Below are 15,598 nucleotides of genomic sequence, written 5' to 3' on the forward strand. Positions count from 1 at the left end.
TTTTTATGGACAAAGATGGTGTAGCTGTAAAGAGGCAAAATTCTCATCTCCCTTTCACCCAGTCAGATTCTCCTGTTTTTATCTTCCTTTAGACTTGGGAACAGCTGACTTTTCTGTGATTTGTTGGGGACCTTTCTTTGTCAGCCTGTCTACTCTCATGTGCCTAATACAGTTTAAATCCTAACAACACTAAAACCTTTTCATTAAAGCTTGTTAGTGTGGACTTTTTATAGGGAGAAAAATGCCAGGGATATGAAGGTAGGAGCCCAGAATCTGATTTCTTGTTCACCTTTTTTCCTCATTTCTCCTTTTGTTCCTTTAGCCTAATTAAAAGCTCAAGGCACAGTCATCGTAATAATTAGTGATCTTCTGTTTTCCACAGGCACTTAATGATGCCAAGCGGGAGCTTCGCTTCCTTTTGGTTTATCTTCATGGAGATGATCACCAGGACTCTGATGAGTTCTGTCGGTAAGTAGATTAATCATTTGTTTAGTTATTTAATTTTTTTGATCTGCTGATATTCTGTAGTAATCAAGTTCTGTTCATGTCCTTTTCATCCCTCTCCATAGCAACACACTCTGTTCACCGGAAGTTATTTCTCTGATTAACACTAGGATGCTGTTCTGGGCGTGTTCCACAAATAAACCTGAGGGCTACAGGGGTGAGTTGTAGTTCTTTTTCCTCATTGAGATTGGTGAAATATCCTTGAAATAAGTGGAAAATGTGCCATTTAGTGCATGATTTTTCCGTGTGAGACACAGTGCTAGGGACTATACATTATCTTTTTTAATCCTCTCAGTAGTCCTGAGATGGGGGTTGTATCATCTCCACTTTATGGTTTAGGAAACAGGCTCAGAATTTTAGAGACTGGCCCAAGATCATACAGTTAGCAAGCTCAGGTCTTTTAGACTCAGTCCATTCTTTATAGGTAACCACTGCCAGGACCTGTTTGAGTTTTAAAACACCCAGTCCTGTCCAGCAACTTACTTTTAATCTAAATGGCTTTTTACAGAGGAGTTTACTCTTGTCATCAGCAATTTTAACAGATCATTTGAGTACCTTGAATGCTGAGAGGGATTCAGAAAGTTCAAATCTTTGCTGACAATAACTCTTCACTGGAGATAAGTATTGTTAGAACTCAGTATAACATACAAAGGTAACCAGTGAAGAAAAATATAGTTACTTTGCAGCTACTTCTGTTCAGCAACTTGAGTATATACTAGCATACTAGGCACTATGCTAGATCCTAAGAATCGAGATGTTTTGCCTACATCTTAACATCTGAATCTTTACTCCTAATTGGTTTTTAAGCATCTGATAAGTTTGTACAGTGTGCATTCTGCCATTCAGATATGGCTTTGGGATTGGAGGGTAGTGGATAGAGTGAGACTAAGGATATTTTTTATAGAAGCATATAAAATCTCTTCTTTCAAACCATAAGGAAAACAAGTAAAACTCCGTTATGGTAAAACCTTGGTTATTCGGAAAACCAACTTTCTGAAACTCCTTTAAAACAGAAAAACTACCTCTTTTGTTTGAGGGTGATGTGGGGGAGACTTAAAAAAGGGGATAAGGAAGGGACTGAATAAGAGGAAGAAAAGGCAGAAGACAGTGGTGGAGCTCATCACCAGTGATACAAGGCTGAGATTTGCAGCCTTATTTCCTTTAGGCTTGACACCCCACATAGGGAAAAAATCATGCTTAGTCAGATTTTTTTTATAGATCCTTTCTTATCAAAAAGACATTGTCCTTGACCCCTGCAGTCTTCCATAGCATCCTTATGACAGCCACCTTCTACCAGAAAAGCCTGTTCCATTCTAATCAAATTACCTGGGAATAGAGACACAAAAATAAAACAACAACAGCAAAGATTAAGAAACTAGGATGAAAAAAAGGTACTTAGAGAATAAGTGAGACCTCCTTTCTTTCCCAAGTGGGATTAAAACCTTTCTCTCTTGCTCATTGTGAAAAGTCGAAGAGCTGATCTGATTCATCCCTAGGGCTGCACTTCACCTATTGGCTCTTCTTTCTGTCAGTCTCACAGGCTTTACGAGAGAACACCTACCCATTCCTGGCCATGATTATGCTGAAGGATCGGAGAATGACTGTGGTGGGACGGCTAGAAGGCCTCATTCAACCCGATGACCTCATTAACCAGCTTACATTTATCATGGATGCAAACCAGACTTACCTGGTGTCAGAACGCCTTGAAAGGTACAGGAGAGTTCCTTTCTGGAACAGAGAGACCAGCTACAGATTTGAGTGGCTAACCCAGGGCTTCAAAGATCCTGACTTACTCTGTGTTGGGCAATTTTGAAAACCTTATGCATTTAGTGTTAAAATATTTATGTACATTGACTGAATTCTCTCTTCAGGTCATCTGTTCTTGGAGATGTGAATCAAAATAAAGACAAGGCTTTGTGCTCAAGAATGTATATGTCATGTCATTTAGAATACTTGAACCATGTAAAAAATGTGGAATCGTTAGAACTCTTCCCCCATTACATTAAGTGGTGTACATTAATTGTAGAAAATGTTGAAAACACAGAAAAGCACAAAAAAGAAAATTAAAAATCACCCACAGTCCTACTACAATTTTTGATATTCTGGTGTACTTTATTTTATAGATACACAATATCTTTTAACTACAACTTTTGATATTCTGGTGTACTTTATTTTATAGATACACAATATCTTTTATTCACTCACTCCTACGTATACATGCACACTTTTTTTTTTTTTGAGAGAAAATTGGAAGTACACCAGAATGTTACAGTATTTTCTCTTTGGTTAGTAGGATTCTGAACAAGATATTTTTCCATTTTCCAAATCTTCTAAAAGGCATGTATGTGGTTTTTAGTTTTATGAAAGCAATATGTACAAAAATGCAGTAACCCAAAAGGGTATTTAAATGTAAAACGTGATCTTGATGATCACTTTTTGGCAGTAATATTGTTACTTTTGTTAGAATTGAGAAAAGGATAGTTCTGTTTGTAAAGTTAAAAGGTAAAGGAGAGGCTTGCCATTTATTTTTCTGCCAGATTAAACTGAGAAGAAAGCTCATTCAAATTCTGCCATGCTTTGCTTTGGAATCCTTCATGGTAGAATGAAATACTCATCTGTCAAGATTGTCAACCTTTTTACCTCCCCAGAAGTTTCAGTATGAGAAAAAAAGAGATTGTTTTTTTCCTTCTCTCCTTTTTGGTCTGGCCACAGGGAAGAACGAAACCAGACCCAAGTGTTGAGACAACAGCAGGATGAGGCCTACCTGGCCTCTCTCAGGGCTGACCAGGAGAAAGAAAGGAAGAAACGGGAGGAGCGGGAACGGAAGCGGCGGAAGGAAGAGGAGGTGCAGCAGCAAAAGTTAGCAGAGGAGAGACGTCGGCGGGTAATGAGCCCATATTTTCCTCCTTGTGATTCCCAAACTGATCTTAAGTGTGAAAGGAAAAAACTTGAAAATGATGGGATTTGTGGGTGTTTTAATTCCTTGCCATTTTTTTTTTAAAGTAAGTTCTGTGCCCAGTGTGGGACTTGAACTTATGATCAAGAGTTGTATGCCCTACTGACTGAGGCAGCCAGCTGCCCCCTCCTTGCCATTTTTATGTTTACTACAAAAAGTAATTTAAAATTTTTTTTTCAATTTTTTATTAAGAACAAATACATCACTGAGCAAAAGTCAGACAAAACAACTCTGTTCCATGAAAAGCAAGTGTAAATGGGTAACAGGCAGTTGAGAATTCATAGCAATATGTTTTATTTCTTAGCACTAATCAGTGTTAGCTAATTTTGCATTTCATTCATGATCTTTCATCACGTATTGCTACTTGATTATAGCCGATGTCTTTTAGCCCTTCCCTTTTTTTCCTGACAGGTAAATACCATAACATCGTCAATAAATAATACATGTAATGCAGTAGCACTTTGAATTAGGGTGTTTCTGATTCTTGCCAAGAAGTTTTTCTTATGATAGCTGTCATTCATTTTCCTTCTGGCTGCACAGTAAACCTACGTGATGATAGTAGTCCTGTTTCCCTGTTGGAACCATAGTCTCAACTTTGTTTTGTGTCTGTACAGAATTTACAAGAGGAAAAGGAAAGGAAGTTGGAGTGCCTGCCCCCGGAGCCTTCCCCTGATGACCCTGAAAGTGTCAAGATCATTTTCAAATTACCTAATGATTCTCGAGTAGAGAGACGATTCCACTTTTCACAGTCTCTAACAGTAAGGACCCCCTAAGTTGTGTGAAGTGTATGTAGGGTCTGGGCTATAGATTTGGAAGCTTTTAAGGACTCTTGAAAGTGTTTTTGGTGTATCTGTTGCTCTGATGAACAGGAAGGGGTGGGCAGAGAGAGGAGTGCAATGAACCGTGAGGTTCCTTCAGCTGCCAACTCAAAGGAGCTGCTAAGGTTTTCTTTCATCGTGTTTGAGTTCTGAAGTGTTCCTCACCAGGAAGCTCCACAGAAGACTTGGGTATTTAAGGTGGGAGGCTCTTCCATGCTGCTCAGCTCACATTGGCTTCAGAATCCCAGCAGAACCCCTTGCTCTGTCTCCATAGCACACTCTGTCTCCACTGACCTAAAAGCATCAGAATTACACATCTGAATATAAATGCATGTACAGTTTGCATGCAGTTGTCACTCTTTGTTTCTATCCATTTAGCCCATAAGAATCCCCACTTTGTGGGGCTACCTTTTGTATTTGGTATCTAGAACTGAATAGTATTTGTCATTCCATAGGGAAATAGTTAAAAGCAGAGTCTCTTAGATTCCCCCAGAATGATGAGGCTCCTGGGTGGCTCAGTTGGTTAAGCCTCTGCCTTTGGCTCAGGTCATGATCCCTGAGTGCTGGGATCGGGACTCTGTTAGGCCTCTTGCTCAGCGGGGAATCTGCTTCTTCCTCTCCCTCTGCCTCTCCCCCACTTGTGCACATTCTCTCTCTCTCTTAAATAAATAAATTTTTTAAAAACTGGGGATCAGATTTTCATTCTAAGATTAATGGATTCGTTTTCTTGATCAGTGTACTTTTTGACTCAAGTTTCTTCATCTGTAAAATGGATATCATAATAGGTACTCCCTGATAGGATTGTTGTCGGGATTAAGTTCAGACATAAAGTATTCAACATTGCACCTGGCTCATAGTAAGCACTCACATGCTAACTGTTGCTTTTGGTATTTATAACCAAAAGGAAATTTCTGTTTATATTGATAGTGTGTTATCTTTTTAAATTTACCAACTATAGGGCGCCTGGGTGGCTCAGTGGGTTAAGCCACTGCCTTCGGCTCAGGTCATGATCTCAGGGTCCTGGGATCGAGTCCCGCATCGGGCTCTCTGCTCAGCGGGGAGCCTGCTTCCTCCTCTCTCTCTCTCTCTGCCTGCCTCTCTGCCTACTTGTGATCTCTCTCTCTCTCTGTCAAATAAATAAATAAATAAATAAAATCTTTAAAAAAAAAAATTTACCAACTATAGTAGATTATGCCATTTCCCTGATAACTGAAAACAGAGTAAACTGCATAATAGAAATGAGTATGCACTGCAGTCAGGTGAGGCCAGGTGGCACATTTATTACTTCTCCTGTTTAAGTAAAGAACATTGGACAAGTTGTAGAGTCTTTTACAGGGCCTCAGATACTTCATCAATTAAATGGAGATATAATCTGCCCTTTGATAAATGTAAACTGAAGATACCTCAGGCACTGCGCTAGGCACTCTAGGGGTTATACAGATAAGTGAGACATGGATCTGGCATTCATGCAACTTACGGTCAGTAGGGAATGTACGACTCAGAGTTAATACAAAGTAAAAAGTTGTGAGGAATCCTGGGGAGAGAAAAGTGAGTAGCTTTCTCATTTTATTTATCTCCCATTTATGCATTTATTTCTTTTAGAGTGAAATGTTCACATTCCTAACTTTGGATTCTTAAATTGGGATAACATGAATGAGCCTCAATAGTATATACCATTGTAGTAGGTAGTTACTAAATGTTCATTCCCTTCCCCCTGGTGTTTCCTAACTACGGAGGTTTGCATTGGATTTTAGCTTGCAACCATGTTCACTAACAGTTTCACATCAAAGTATACCTGAGCTTTATGGAGCTTCTACTCCCTAAACTCTAACTGTCAATGTGAAAAACCTAACAAAAATAGACTCTCTTGAGAGTTTCAGAAGAAAAATCTATTAGAATTGTGGAACAGAATAGGCTTCTGGCCTAAGGGGAACCAGCCCATCTGTTAGCTATTTAATCCTTAAAGACTTTTTTTGTTTGTTTTTAAGATTTTATTTATTCATTTGAGAGAGAGTGTGTAAGTTGGGGGGGGGAGGGTAGAGGGAGAGAGACAAGCTGAGCAGGGAGCCCAATGTGGGGCTCCATCCCAGGATCCCGAGATTATGACCTAAGCTAAAGGCAGCTGCTTAATTAACTGAGCCACCCAGACCTCCCCAGTCCTTTAACTCTTAAATAGGTTCTCAGTTTTTAAAAAAACAAACCTCTGACTGAAATACTTGATCATAAGTGGGGACAAAGCTCAGAGAGGGGAAAGAAATGTAAAGTGTAGTGATGCTTTGGGCCTTTAATATCCATGGAGTTTATACATATAACTGAGTAGAAATTAATAGTTTTTCATGTTCTTGCAGACTTTGTATCATCTTCCTGTAAGATCTCCTCTTTGTAAATAATCCCCAAAAGTGAATGTGCAGTGGAATACTCAATTTGCACAAAGCTCAGCTCTTGATAGTAGTAAAATGCTAAGATAAAAAAGAATAAACTGTAGAAAAAAATCTCCAGGTTTCATGAGTGGGCAGAAAAGTGGCAGCTGACTTTCTGTTAAATGAATGCATGTTAGAGAGACTCCAAATCATTTTTCTATCTGTTAGGAACCAAAAGTGACCTCTGAAGGTGATGTGCAGTGTCAGTGGTAAACAGAAGATGCCAGTTTTATACCAGGGTTGAATATTTTCAACAAGATTAAAAAGGAAACAAAATATTGTTTAAGGTCTGTGTTGGGTTCATACCAGTAGTATTTGTTGCAAGTCTAATTGATGCATCTCAGCACAAGGAAAATAATATTAATGGAAATTGCACAGAGAGACAGGAACTGTAAATGATTGAGGTTGATAGATTAAAGTATATGAATTTATAAAATCATGAATGGATTTAGGGAAGAGGAGCGTGGATTTACTTCTTAAATTCTGGAGTCATATGTAGCCTCTTAAAAGCTCTAAAGAGGTAAATTTAAGACAAATGAAAAAGGAGTGCTTACACAAAGGGGACTAAACTTATGAGAGGTAGAACAAAAAGAAAATAGATTCCCTCCAAATAGGGTAACTTGAGTGTTACGTTCCTGATCTTCGGGATTGACCTGAAAGAGATTAGCACTGCCCCTCACAACATATCCTTCAGACTCTTTGGTAGAAGTAGCATGCCGGCTGAAGAGGGCCATAGAATAGATCCAGTATGCCAGTACTTAATGTGTGGTGTCAAGAGACAGGGAACAGTAAAGGTGGCCTATTCATAGTACCTCACATTTTAAGTGTTAGTAATGGGAGTTTTCTTGATGTCATCTTACTTCTCATTAAGAATTTACCTTTATTCTGTCAGAGCCAGAGCAGGGTGAGAAGGGCATTCTCATAGGAGAGAGGTCTGCAGGAAGAATGTCAGATCTTGACCAAATTAAGGAGAGGGTCTAGATGTGAGGACTGCCTAGTGCACAGAGTCAGAGCCCGAGTGGCCTCTGGTGTGGTGTGGGGTGTAGGATGTTAAAGCCAGAACTGGGTAAGGAGGGGGAAATGAACTCATGGTTTTTCTGTGTACATATATATAAGGAAGTTCAGATATAGATGTGAAATGAAACACATAATTCTAACTAGATGCTTTTGCTAAGAAAGGAAACTAGCAAAACCTGAAAACTTTGATAATGATTTAATATGTATTGTTACAGCATTAATGTGCCAGTTAAATTTTCTGTGTTTTGAGGGCTATATCATGGTTATGTAGGAGATTGTCCTGTTTATAAGACATACACAAGTATTTTAGGGGTGATGGGCCATCAGGCTGGCAGCTCATTCTCAGCTGGTTCAAAGAAAAAAAATTTTATGTTCTGTACTTCCCACTGTTCTATAACTCTGATTATTTCTAAGTAAATTTTTAGCTCTATATCAAGTTGTCAAGAAAACAGATGAATTCCTTCAGAAGTAGGACTAGCATTGGGGAATGTAATCTCTTAAAATTAAGAGCTGCCCTATGTATTTGCTCTGTGAAATCAAAGGACCTCATAATAGAATTCCAGTGTCATGCGATGACTTCATATTCCGAGTCATCCTGGAGAGAGCTGGCAAGGGGATATTTGATTTCATAGTTGTGTTGTCTGTCTGTGACTTGCTCTAACTGTCCTTTTTCTGTATGATCTGCAGGTAATCCATGACTTCTTATTTTCCTTGAAAGAAAGCCCGGAAAAGTTTCAGATTGAAGCCAACTTTCCCCGGCGGGTGCTGCCCTGCATCCCTTCAGAGGAGTGGCCCAACCCCCCAACACTGCAGGAGGCCGGACTCAGCCACACAGAAGTTCTCTTTGTTCAGGACCTAACAGATGAATGACATTTTCTCTTCCTCCCCCCCTCCTACCCTAATCCCTAAAAGAAATGGAAAAACAAAAACAAAAAAAAACAAGAGAGAAATTCATATTATTATTATTATAATACGATATTTTTTTTAAAAGACTGCTGCATCCTGAGGAAGGATCAGAAACCATGCTGCCTAAAAGAGTCACCACCTGTGTGTGCGTGCGAGGTCAGCATTGAACGTTCCCACTGGCAAGGCCACCCTTTCCTACTGCCTCTGCACCACGCACCTTCCAACAAAAGGAGACTCTTCACCTCCAACCCAGTCATTGTCCCTACTGGGGAAGGGTGGACATTCCCACTAGTTCTCATTCATTCTTGCTTTTATGGAAAATAAAAGTGAAAAAGACGTCCATCAACCAGCTACTGCAGCATCTCCTGAGGACTTGCTTCTCCCACCACCAGAGAAGAGAGGGAAGAGAAGGCACAGAACAGAGATGTTCTTGAACTTCCCACAATTTATGAATAACTTCTAAATGTTTTCTGTTGCTTTGTAATGACCAAAGGAATGAGGCTGACATAGGCGTTTTTTTTCCTCAACTTTATTTGATGAGAGCCAATTCTTAAGCCCATGAGTTCATGCCCTGGGCTCCTTAGCCCACAAGAGTGTAATAAAGGTGGCCTGGGCTGGTTTATGCTTATTTCTGCCATTTTCCCTCTCACATTCCCAGAGAGGTGATTCTTTTTGGTCCAACTCTTGCTGTCCTTTCTTGCCATCTCTGTGCCCCACTGGGGAATATTAGGAGGAAATCTGGGTTCATTGCCCCAAAAAGTCTATACAGATAGACCCATATACATGGCGTGAATTCTGCGTATACTGAGTATACACATGACTGCAACTTTCCCTTGGAATCTGTACCAAGTGGTTATGGGATCTGAACCAAAGGATAGCGGCTCTTCATTCCTCTTCTGACATGTGCATGCTCTTCCTGCCCAGCCTTGAGCTTTCCTGAATTGCCAAGTTTGGTGCTTTCCCAAAGGACTAGCAGGACCTGTGGCAGAGCCAGAAGGAACCCCATGAGAGTTCCCTGCCTATCTCAGTGGGAGTGTGGTGGTGGTGGTGGTGGTTTAAGGATAGAACTAGAGACCTTGAAGGGAGCCAAGCCAACACTCAGCCTGTGTAAACTGTTGGAAGGCACATTTAGTTTCTGATGTAGCCATCTGCTAGACGCAGTTTTTAATCCTCTCTATTGCTGTGTTGAAGTAATAGGGTTTTTTAACCTCTGAATATCTATTCTCTGGTTGAGTTTATGGTAATGGGTGCATGGGTCAGGCCATGTATTAACAGATGCCAGCATGAGCTGGCAAATACTCCAAAGTGTTCTACAGCTAGACTGGTGCAGGCATGTAACACTGCTACCTACTGAAGTAACTGTAGTTCTTAGCATGCTGTGAGGCCAGGGGTTCACGTCAAGATAAAACATGATAGATTTCCAGCCTCCAAAGGCTTTCTCTCTTGCTTCCTAAAATCTAAGGGCCACTCTTTTAGGTAGCAGTGATGTGTCTTCTACTCTCTGCAGCCCTCAGGGGTTGGGTAAACATCAAGGAACAGAGTAAGGAGCCTCACACAAAGCACCTGGGAAGCCTAGGAAATTCCCAGTAGCTTTAGCACAGGTTTCTAGAACACTGTTTCTAGGAAAATTTAATTCTGCTCCTGACTGCCTATTATTCCATTGTTTCCTGCTTCCTCAAGCCCAGGTGAGTGGGAAATCACTGTCTGACTGTTGTGTTGGCCTTAAAGGAATCTGGAGTGAGTACCAAGATAAAGCATATTCTCCATCCAACCTTATATGAATTCTGCTTCCTGATAACAACCATGCCAAGAGGAATTTTTCCGCTTAACTCAGAGCCTCCTTACCTGTCGATCTTGCAGCTGTTTCCCTGGCAGTACACAAGAGGGGAGGATGTTAAGGGCCTTCGTTAGGTTGGGGTACCAAGTGTCTTGCCCACACCTCTTTGGGAAGTTGTAAAACTTTTTCCTTAATTCAGTCTGCATCTTATTCTACAATGTGCACTTTATGTCTCTTGCCCTTTTAAAACTTGTTCAGTGAAGGTCAAATGCCAGAATATTAAGAAAAAGTCTATGTCGGTACAGTTCTTGGAATGGCCTGCCCATTACTTCAGGTTTCAGGAGGTTTTATCTGGAGCACATGTTCCTTCCTAGTCCATGTTGAAATGGGCCTGCTTTGCTCAGACCCCATTCCTGTCTCCTTGCTGACCCTAGGGCTGCTGCCTAGGTGCCATCTCCCTCCTCCGTGAAGGATGCACGTTTTGTCATTTAAAGCCAGTACAATCTGTATGTTACTCCCAAGGACCTCTGGGAACTCAATGGGACCTGTAAGGGAGAAAATAACTGAGAAGTACCTGCAAGGATTTGCTCATTTCCAGATCACCTCTGGGCTATTTCAGCTGTTTATCAAACAGCAAGTCATCAACCTAACAAAAACACTTGTTTCAATTTTTGTTCTGCAGTCCCAAAACAAGTTGTAGATTCAGCTGAAAAACCATGGGAAATGACCAAGACACCTGTTGGAGTCAGTTGAATTTCTGCAGCCTCAGTGGGGCCTTTCTGGTCTTTTCTTCCACTTCTACAGAATTTCCTGCAGCAAATACTTCTTTGTCCTTGCTTTCCTCCACTATGAGTTTGGATAAAAAAATGAGCAGAGGATAATATTTGTCTCTTTAAAAAAAAAAAAAAAAAAAAAAAAAGGAGCCTAGAATCTTCAACTGAGCAGTCATTATGAAAATTGCTAATGGTGCCAAGGCCAAGGAAAGAGTTTCAGAAAATGACTGTGGGAAGAAGTGATAACCCCCAGAATGCAAAATCAGGGGAGTATTATCTGGTGCTTGAACAAGGAGCTCCACTTTACAACTGGTTTTTTTAGGACTTGTGAGGAATGCAGCAACAGGAAATCCATCCACAAAGGACGCAGTGCCCTAACTTGTACTGCACCTGAATAGTTATGTGATAATTTACTGAAGAAATCTAGTGTACTTTAAATTTTTTTCATAAAAGTTTACATTGTATTGTAGGTTAACATTAAATGTTTTATAACAAAAATCTCCAAACAAGTTGTGGGTCTTTCTGTCCAGGAGAGATGTGGTAGGTATTTTCCTATGTGTGAAGGAAAGTTTGGGAAACCATGGGGGTTGGAACAGGGTACTGCATTGCCGAAAAGCAAGAGAGAATCAAAGAAGACTATGGAGTTAAAATACTGTATTCCAGTGAAAGGAGGCAACACAGTGTGGTATAGCAGAAGAAGCAGACAGATTCAGGTTTGAGTGGGCTTTTCTGACCTCAGACAAATTCTTTAGTTTCCTCTAACAATAAATGAAGTTAACACCATCTGTGTCAAGATGGGTTTGTAGGTTAGTCAAATGTATATGAAGTGCCCAACACAGGTGTCATTGTTCCTTTTCTCCATGGAAGTGTGTTCTGAAGGAATATTTTCTTGCAGTTTTAACTGTCAGTTTCAAAAGGGATGCCATGTCTCCTGCTAGAACACTCCCATTTCCTTGTGAATGAATGAGTGCCTAAAGAAGAGTCATCTTTGATCTAACAAAGTCTGGACTGTTGGAACTCCCCTCCTAAGGTATTTTTGCTTGTTTTTTAATTTCTGAGAGGAAATGCAAGCCTTGGTTCTTTTCCTTTCTCTTCCCCACTCTCTGACCTTGCTCAAAGAACTCACTCCTGTGAGCTATGAATTCTTGTCATCTTCATAGTCTACCCTGTTGCTTATCTGAAGATGTGGGCTTGCTTTTTGTTGGTTTTGTGTGTGAGTGTATTTTATTTTATTTTATTTTTAAGATTTTATGTATTTGACAGCAAGAAAGGGAACACAAGCCAGGGGAGAGGGAGAGGGAGAAGAAGCAGGTTTCCTGCTGAGCAGGGAGCCTGATGCAAGGCTCAGTCACAGGACTCTGGGTCCATGACCTGAGCTGAACACAGATGCTTAACGACTGAGCCACCCAGGCACTGCTTGTTCGTTTTTTTTAAATGTAGATCTTAAGTGTAAACTAGAATGTCTTCTGCTCAGTCTTGTAAGTCTGCAAGAAACATTGGTTCACCTTGGTCAGAATCCACTTTTAAAAATAAAAACTTTGTGGGCGCGTGGGTGGCTCAGTTGGTTGAGCATCTGCTCTTGGCTCAGGTCATGATCCCAGAGTCTCAGGATCAAGTCCCATGTTGGGCTCCCAGTTCCACGGGGTATCTGCTTCTGCCTCTGACCTCCTCCCCTCTCATGCTCTCTCTCTTCTCTTTTCAAATAAATAAATAAAAATCTTTAAAAAATAGGGGTGCCTGGCTGGCTCAGTGGGTTAAGTTAAGGCCTCTGCCTTCAGCTCAGGCCATGATCCCAGGGTTCTGGGATCAAGCCCCACATCAGGCTCTCTGCTCAGCGGGGAGCTTGCCACCTCCTCTCTCTGCCTGCCTCTCTGCCTACTTCTCTGTCAAATAAATAAAAATCTTTTAAAGATGAATTTAAAAATAAAAATAAATAAAAATGAACACTTCACAATTGATTGTGAAGGTTATGTGTAAAATTTTTGCCATCGATTGACAGATTAAAGGATGATTTGAACTCTGATGCCAGATATACTTTGTTTCAAATCCTGGTTGTGGCCATGGTTTTGGCCAAATGACCTTAGCTCTCTAGGTTTCAGTTTCATCATCAGTAAAATGGGGCCAGTTGTAGCCTTACAGTCAGGATAAAGTGAATTGCTGCTGCAGTGACCTGGCACACAATAGGTGTTCACTAAGGAATAGCTCTGATTACTGTTTGCAGCACAGTCTGTAGCTTGCCCACTGCTAACAGTCCATCCTAGATGCAGATGAAGGAGAGCAAAAGGGGAGGGGTTAAGTTGATGCTTTGCTTAGGGGTGGATAATGTCCAACACTTTTTTTCTTGCCATGCCTCCGGTGTTGTAACACCATGTATTTTTACACTGATGGAGCCACCAGCCCCAAAGTCTCTTCTTCCTGACCGTGAGCTCTGTGCTGAGCCTTTCTTCCTTCTCATGGCTCTAACTCTCCCCTTTTCTGTCTGCCCTTCTTGGGAACTCTCAGAATGATGCCCCAAACTTCCAGGTTTTAACCCTGGTAAGCTGAAACCTGGTTTTCTCTTGAAGATACCACTTCAGAAAAACCCATAATCAGGGACTGTTCATTTTCCTTCAAAACTAGAAACCAGAAAATGGGTCTGCATTTCTCTTCTGCTGCTTTGATCCACTGTTGTCTAGGATGGTGTTCCTGAAGCACATGCCATCTCCTTGGACTACTTTGTACTGTTCTGGTTGCTACTGGACATTCTCCCAGATACTGGCAACTGGTACTTTCTTCTCCACCAGCAACCTAGGTGACTCTTATCTTATATATGTGAATTTCCTAAAATTTTGGTCCTTCTCCTGATTTGACTTATATAGCTGCTGAATGTAGTAGAGAGGCTTTGAGTCAAATCTGAATTTGAAACTACCCCTTGCTGAGTAATCTAGGGTGTTTCCTCATCTATAAACATCAAGGCAGTGCATCCTTGCAAAGTTTAGGTGCTCTTTAAATGGACTGCTGTGAAGTGCCTGGTGGTAGGTGGAAGAATGCTTAGTAAATGTTTGCTTTCTTCGCTCCTGTCCCAGCAGTGCTGTGCTTTGAGGTTAGCCTTCAGTGTGAACTGCTTCACCCTCAAGACCTCAGAACCAAACCCTTACTGACCATAGCCTTTAGTGCTCCAGTTCCATTGTCCCAACACTGCCCATAAGGCCTTTCTGTCCCTTTCTACACCTCTTAATTCTCCCTACCAGAATTCTGTTGGCTTCATTCCTCTCTCCACTATAATCCAGTGCTGTCACAATTCCCCAAATTAAATGAACCATTTTATTTCTCTCCTCTTGTTCCTTAAGTTGCAAAGTCCTAGCTTATATATCACAGTAAACTGAGGAGCCTTGGTGTTGGTGCCCACTTCTGTGCTCCAGCTCTGGGAAACTCCCCATGTGTTTCTGCCTCATAAGTATTGCTCTAGTGTGTCCCCTTTCCCAAATCCAAGCCCTAATGCATCCTTTTCACTCTAAGTCCACTGCTAAGCAACCTACTTACTGAGAAATTCAAGTTCTTGTCACAGAACTCCATCCTCTTTTTCACTTCCAAATGGTTCTGTGTTGTTACCTGTTTCCTCTCTTTTCTATCTTGTAGGTCTGTTTTCTCCTGAAGGAGATAAAACACCATAAAATCCCCGAATCTTAAATCCACAACATGATTATATTTTTTCTTTATGTGTATACCAAAATCAAGGTGCAATATATTTAATCACTCTAGAAAGTTACCTTGTGTGTCTATAGCTCCTCAGAGACAACCGCTATTCTGGCTTCTTTTACATAGAAGTTTTGCTTGTTCTTAAACTTCATATGAATGGACTCATTGTGTGTGTGTGTGTGTGTGTGTGTGTGTGTGTGTGTGTGTGTGATTTTATAAATTGTTTTTGTTTTTTTAGAGCTCATGAATTGGGGTGGGGGAGAGGAGGGAAGGGAAGAAGGAGAAAGAGAATTGTAAGCAGGCTCCACATCCAGCACAGAGTCCAACACAGGGCTTGATCTCATGATCCTGATATCATGACCTGAGCTAAAATGAAGAGTCATATGCTTAAGAATCAGGTGCTCCTGTTGTGTGTGTGTGGTTTTTTTTCTTTAAATTAATAAGTCTTCACACCCAACATGGGGCTTGAACTCACAACCCTGAGATCGAATCACTGAGCTGACTGAGCCAGCCAGATGCCCCATCAATTGATTTCTTTATTCAAGTATTCCTATTCATGATAGGAAACTTAAGGAAGTGCAAAGGAACAATAAAACAAATTTATAATACCACATTGTCCAGAGGTATCTATCGTTAATATTCCAGTGTATGTCTTCCCAGACGTTACCTATTAAAAACTTTTTCTTCTACAAAAATGGGATGGCCAGGGGCGCCTGGGTGGCTCAGTGGGTTAAGCCACTGCCTTCGGC

At 40.9% G+C, this 15,598-nt stretch overlaps 1 protein-coding gene across 1 annotated transcript in view; it reads left to right on the forward strand.

The window, feature by feature from the left end:
• FAF2 (Fas associated factor family member 2) overlaps positions 1-11,329 on the forward strand; it is a 64,651-nt gene extending 53,322 nt beyond the window's left edge. Inside the window, exons 6-11 of the mRNA XM_059417409.1 lie at positions 383-468; positions 570-661; positions 2,037-2,214; positions 3,217-3,388; positions 4,075-4,218; positions 8,403-11,329. Coding sequence (XP_059273392.1) covers positions 383-468; positions 570-661; positions 2,037-2,214; positions 3,217-3,388; positions 4,075-4,218; positions 8,403-8,585 — 855 coding nt within the window. The 3' untranslated portion in view covers positions 8,586-11,329. The remainder of the gene's footprint in view (positions 1-382; positions 469-569; positions 662-2,036; positions 2,215-3,216; positions 3,389-4,074; positions 4,219-8,402) is intronic.
• Positions 11,330-15,598: the final 4,269 nt, after the last annotated feature.

Source organism: Mustela nigripes, chromosome 12 (genome assembly GCF_022355385.1).
Source record: "Mustela nigripes isolate SB6536 chromosome 12, MUSNIG.SB6536, whole genome shotgun sequence".
Lineage (NCBI taxonomy): Eukaryota > Metazoa > Chordata > Mammalia > Carnivora > Mustelidae > Mustela > Mustela nigripes.